This window comes from Mandrillus leucophaeus, unplaced genomic scaffold (assembly GCF_000951045.1).
Source record: "Mandrillus leucophaeus isolate KB7577 unplaced genomic scaffold, Mleu.le_1.0 Scaffold268, whole genome shotgun sequence".
Classification (NCBI taxonomy): domain Eukaryota; kingdom Metazoa; phylum Chordata; class Mammalia; order Primates; family Cercopithecidae; genus Mandrillus; species Mandrillus leucophaeus.
This window is the reverse complement of record NW_012102787.1, coordinates 1,466,255-1,472,254: the sequence shown is the minus strand read 5'-3', so window position 1 is coordinate 1,472,254 and position 6,000 is coordinate 1,466,255. Positions and strand designations below refer to the sequence as shown.

The following is a 6,000-nucleotide window of genomic DNA, read 5'->3' as shown; positions in this document are numbered from 1 at the left end:
AAAAAAAAAAAAAAAAGAATGAGATGTGATCTGTTAGATGTCAACAACAAAACAAACAACAAAATAACGACACATAAACCAACTAATGCTACACAGAATGTGATGTCAGACAGGGAGAAGAGACCCTACTAAGAGGCAGCTGGCGGCTGCAGTGAAACCATCGATCACCTCTTTCCCCTGCTCCTTCTCTGGTGCGGCCCCAGCCAGCTCCACGGCCTGTGTGCTTTGCATGTTCTCCACACCAGTCTGCCCACAGGAGGCGTGCTCCTTCCTCTCCAAAACCTCTGGCACCTGCTCCTCTGTATCAGAGTCCTCCCGTTCTTCTTCCTGCTTCTGCAGAGAAATCAAACACGGCATTAAATGCTCTAGGAGAACAGCATAAGGTGGGAGACCCTGCAACAAGCAGGCTTCCCCACTCCTCAGCGAGGGTCTTAAAACAGAAACCTAGAACTCCTTGGAAGTGCCACATGTTGATGGAGGAGTATCCTAAAAGGGATTCTAAGGGGAATAAGGTGACTTCTCCTCCTCCTCATTATTTTTAATGAAAAAAGCCAGACATCCCATGATACCTGGGGCTGGAAACCTTGGTCAGCAGGGCCATTCTCTCCACCTTCTTCGTCGGCATCTTTGTCTTTTTCCTCGTCTTTTTCCTCCAGAGACTGCTGCTGCTCCTCGGAGTGTTCTTCAGGATGCTGAGCAGCATCCCCATCTTGATCATCAGCTCCTGTGTCCATTTCCTCCTCCCCTTTGACCTTGTCATCTTCACTGGGGCCTTCCTCGGGCTCCTGTGGACTCTGACTTTCGTTCTGGTCAGTCTCAGTCTCTCTTTCCTCAGCTTCATGACCTGCTTCTTCTGGTTTTTCTTTTATCTCCAAAGGATTCTCTTCTGTATAGATACAACAAAAAGGAACGCAGAATTTTTTAAACTTACATGATTTCTTAAGCTGGGAGCTAGTTATGCAAGTTTTGTCTTATTACAATTCTATAAACCAGCGAGTGGCAAATTGTGACCCATAGGCCAAATCTGGCCTCCACATGTTTCTGTGAAGAAAGTTCTACTGGCCGGGCACAGTGGCACGTGCCTATAATCCCAACACTTTGGGAGGCTGAGACGGAAGGATCGCTTGAGTTCAAGACCAGCCTGGGCATGCATCATAGTGAGACCCCATCTTTTACAAAAAATAAAAAATTAGCCAAGCATGGCGGCATGCACCTATGGTCTTGGCTACTCAGGAGGCTGAGGCAGGAGGATCACTTGAGCCCAGGAGGTCAAGGCTGCAGTGAACTATGATCACGCCCCAGTACTCCAGCCTGGGTGACAAGGCAAGACCCTGTCTCCAAAAAAAAAGGGTAAAGTTTTTACTGGAACACAGCAACATATATTGTGTTTACCCCATCCATTTTGTACTGCCTATGGCTGCTTTCACTCTACAGCAGTAGAACTGAGTATTTGCAATCGAGAGCTTATGGTCTGCAAAGCCTAAAATATTTAATATCTGATGCTTTATAGAAAAAGTTTGCCTATCTTTGTTTTAAACCATATACATACAGTTGTTTTAATGGCACATTTCATTAAAAAATAATAGCTAATCTACCCCCAAAAAACCCCCATAAACAAAAAAAAAAATAGGAAAATTTTAGGCCAACAATAGGAAATGACAGCTTAATGCTCAATTATTGTGAACAACTGGTGGATGTCATGATCATATACAGAAAATACAACTCACACTGAAATAGAAACCGTCTTATTTTGAAAAAGTTTTATCAAAAGAGCTTTTATATACTTTGGACACTTCAAAAATCAGTTATTAGCAAATTCTTAAAATAACTCTTACTATTTTTATTTTTATTTTTTTGAGACGGAGTCTCGCTCTTGTTGCCCAGGCTGGCGTGCAGTGGCACAATCTCGGCTCACCGCAACCTCTGCCTCCGGGGTTCAAGCGATTCTCCTGCCTCAGCCTCCAGAGTAGCCAGGATTACAGGCATGTGCCACCACACCGGGCTAATTTTGTATTTTTAGTAGAGACGGTGTTGGTCCATGTTGGTCAGGCTAGTCTCGAACTCCCAACCTCAGGTGATCCGCCCGCCTCAGCCTCCCAAAGTGCTGGGATTACAGGCATGAACCACCGCACCCGGCTAATTTTTTAATTTTTTAGAGACAGAGTCTCGTTCTGTCACCCAAGCTAGAGTGCAGTGGCAACATCATGGCCCACTGTAGCCTCAACCTCCTGGGCTCAAGCGATTCTCTCACCTCAGCCTCCTGAGTAGCTGGGACTACAGGTGTGTGCCACCATGCCCAACTATTTTTTTCTTTGATAGAGACAGGGTCTCACTATGTTGTTCAGGTTGGTCTCAAACCCTGAGCTCAAGTGATTCTCCCACCGTGGCTTCCCAAAGTGTTGAGAAGCCTTACAGGCATAAGTCTCTGCAACCAGCCTATTGGTTTTCTTTTTCCATTGTCTATTATTCAATTAGCAAATGATTTTAAATAATTGTTCCTTAGTTATAAAACGAGTCTGGCTATTTAAAAGCAGATAGCTTATTACATTCTCAGTGGATTTTAATTTTCTTAATTTTATGCTTTCTTGGTTATTGACTTTGTTTGCAACTAGATTCCAAAATTAATTTTTACCTAAATGGCACCTCTTATTATTCCTTTGTAACTTGCTATCTTTGTTCTAATACAGCATTATAAAAATATACATATATATATTTTAAATGGATGTTATAACTATGTAACTGACTCATTTATCAGCAAGGCCAGCTCACATCTTTCTGTCTGATTAAGCAGCAGGAATGGGGCCCTGTTACGGGGGCACCGCCAACACAATGCTCTCAACTAATGCCAGCTGACACCCCTAAAGGACTCACTAGAGTTGAAAAATGGACAACAAAGGCACTAAATACTGTCATATGCCATGTGATTTCTCTTGGGATTAGTCTTGTTCCCCACTGCATGTGACAATCAATAACTAAAACCATCATTTCCCTAAAAAAGCTATAACCGGACTCCACGACAGCTTGGTATACCTAGACTGCACAGTGTTTACACCATCCCATGAGATGGGACACACAGTAATGGCTGTGAAGAGACAGTGTTGTGTATGAAGCACCACCAGGGCATAGCAGTGCCAAAAGTGATAACAGGACGTGATAGTAGTTTGAGAAACACCTACTGGTTGATGAGCTCTAGGGATAATCACATGAGACATATTACAAAGGAAAAGCAAACCATTTTCTCAAACTGGGATTCAGCCAACCAAACATGATTTATCACCTGGCCATGATACTGAGCTAGCTCTCAAAAGAGAAATCAGTTACTGTTCAGTAGTGAGTTCTAACTGGTCTCTTTGTTTCTGAAAGACGCACCTTCTCCTTCTTCATTGTCGGTGTCCTCACCACCATTCTTGTCTTCACTGTCAAGGTTCAAGTCATCCGGAAGGTCCAAGGCCTCGGGTTCTGGCAGCTTTTCCTGATTGCCATGGTAAGGGTCCACCTCATTTTCATCATATTCCCTCTTTGGGACAATGGAGACAACGGGGATAAAATAAAAATACCATTGTTTTTAAAAGTAGAATTCCCATAAAATCAGCTCTAAGTATTTACACTGTGAGAGAATACAGTATCTATTCCCTAAAATTATCTGCACACATTAGTATTTTATTTTTAGACCTTTCATGTTGGAATCTCAGATTTCACTTTCTGTGCGGTTCTCCAAGGACAAGTGGTGCTATGTTACTCAATCTCAAAGAAACTTACAAGAAGAAATAAGAAGGGATCACAGGTTTTAGCTTCTGATCTATAGCATAAGCCCAAACAACATGTGTACTACCCTGTCAGGAACCAACAGTTAGATATTTTATGTCCCGTTAAGAGCCTCTGTTGCATATTCTTTTATGAGGTAATGGGGGAGCAGTCAACAAATAGGGGAAAAAATGTCTCGAGACACCTCGAGAACTATACAGTTCAAGAGCCTTGAGTCAAGAGAGCAGATCAGTTTCAAATCTTCATTACCTCATCTATTTGTTCATTAATTTTGTCTTCACCTTCTCCACCATCATCAGCTTCTGATTCTTCCTTTTCTTCCTTCTTATCTTTCTGGCTTTTATCTTTGTTTGAATTGCCACTATCCAAGTTGTCATCTTTAGCAACAAGTTCAGAATCTTCCTAAATGTCAGAGGAAGAAAAAACAATCATCACACTCAATTCCAGAAACTGTTTCTGCATTAGTTGACTTTTAGACATGCATAATTTCTGCCTACTGGACCTACCCCATGGATGGCTGATGAAGTGCCATCCATGATGTAGAGAAAACAATGCAGGTCTCCATGATGGCAGCAATATTATTAGGTGTGTGAATAGTGGGGTGAGTTGGATAATTCATTGTATCACCCTGGGCTGTTGCAGTGTTACACTCAGCCCTGTAGTTCTCCCAAGCTGTGAGCTGGAAAAATTCAGTGGCCTATAGGAGAATCAGCTTAGAACATCTACACAGGGTCTTGTTCATCCTCCTCCATAACACATGGGATGACTCAGGTCAAGCTACTCTTAGCTCTGAATGTAATCAATGAGATAGGATAGAAAAAAGAAAAAGAGGAATGGAAAAAAGAGAACAAAAACAAATACAGAAAAAGAAGAGAAGTAAATGACAGAGAATGCTAGGTGGTAGGCAGATTACCTCCTCTCAGTTTGTTTGGAAGGGGGGAAATCTTTTAATTACCTCATCCATTCCTGGTCCTGTTTCTTCAGTTTTATTGTCTTCTTCCTCCTCATCTTCCTCCTCATCGTCATCACCCCAAAGCCTCTCATCTAGTTTGTCAGCTTCCTCACCATTGAGATCGCCCATCTGTTTATCCAGGTCTCCGCCCTCACTATCTGATTTCTCATCATCCTCTTCTGAAAGGGAAGGCACTGAGCTTAGTTAGGCAGATCTCCAAACTGACCCAGTCATGTGTATGTAAGAGGGGTGTGGACCCGATTCCCTGGCAAGGGACCCACCAGGGATTGACTGCCTTTTTCTATAGAACACATCCTCCAGGTGGAGGCTTTAGATCTACTGACACAGACATAGTCTTACTGTGTTTTGCCAAGTGGAGGCACAAGGAAGCCTATAATGTGTGAACAGATGGTAAAATGAGTAGGGAAATACCTACGAGGATGTCTAGTTTTGGTGCTGGGACATTATGGGACTCAGCAACCTGAGTTTTGTGTCTGAAATGATGGGGTTGGACTAGGTGGTTTCCATGGGTCCTCCCCATCTTCAATATACTGCTATGATATTTTCCAACATCTAAAATCAGGTCTCAATCAGAATTGTCGTCATTTGTCTTTGCACAGGGTCTACTTTGCAAAAGGTCATATCCTATGTGCCTTAGGCCAACTGCCACAAAGGTCAACTTTCATTTCTGCAAGATATTCATTTTAGAATAAGACACAGTATCTCAAATTGGACAGAAATTTGGGGCAAGGGCTGAATTATGGTACAAACATATGTGACAGATGACGATGTACTTTAAAAAAATCAAATTCTCAAATAATTTTTAATGACGGAGAATTTTCTTAAGATGTTAAATGAAAAAAGCAGGCCCAACGCGGTGGCTCATGCCTGTAATTCCAGCACTTTGGGAGGCTGAGGTGGGCAGATCACGAGGTCAGGAGATCAAGACCATCCTGGCTAACACGGTGAAACCCTGTCTTTACTAAAAACACACACACACACACACACAAAAATTAGCCGGGCGTGGTGGTGGGCACCTGTAGTCCCAGCTACTTAGGAGGCTGAGGCAGGAGAATGGCGTGAACCTAGGAGGCAGAGCTTGCAGTGAGCCGAGATTGTGCCACTGCACTCCAGCCTGCGGGACAGAGCGAGACTCCGTCTCAAAAAAAAAAAAAAAAAAAAACAGACTACAGAACTGTATATGGTCTGTGTGTGTGTATACATGCAATAAATGGAAAGAAATATACCACAATTTACTAAGTGCTATGGGTGGTAGGCCTAAG

General features: G+C 42.8%; 1 protein-coding gene across 1 annotated transcript in view; it reads right to left on the bottom strand.

Moving 5' to 3' along the window:
- MDN1 (MDN1, midasin homolog (yeast)) overlaps positions 1–6,000 on the bottom strand; it is a 199,369-nt gene that overhangs the window by 15,622 nt on the left and 177,747 nt on the right. Inside the window, exons 86-90 of the mRNA XM_011984463.1 lie at positions 4,721–4,896; positions 4,015–4,167; positions 3,370–3,517; positions 570–886; positions 169–330 (exon numbers count right to left, since the gene is read on the bottom strand). Coding sequence (XP_011839853.1) covers positions 169–330; positions 570–886; positions 3,370–3,517; positions 4,015–4,167; positions 4,721–4,896 — 956 coding nt within the window. The remainder of the gene's footprint in view (positions 1–168; positions 331–569; positions 887–3,369; positions 3,518–4,014; positions 4,168–4,720; positions 4,897–6,000) is intronic.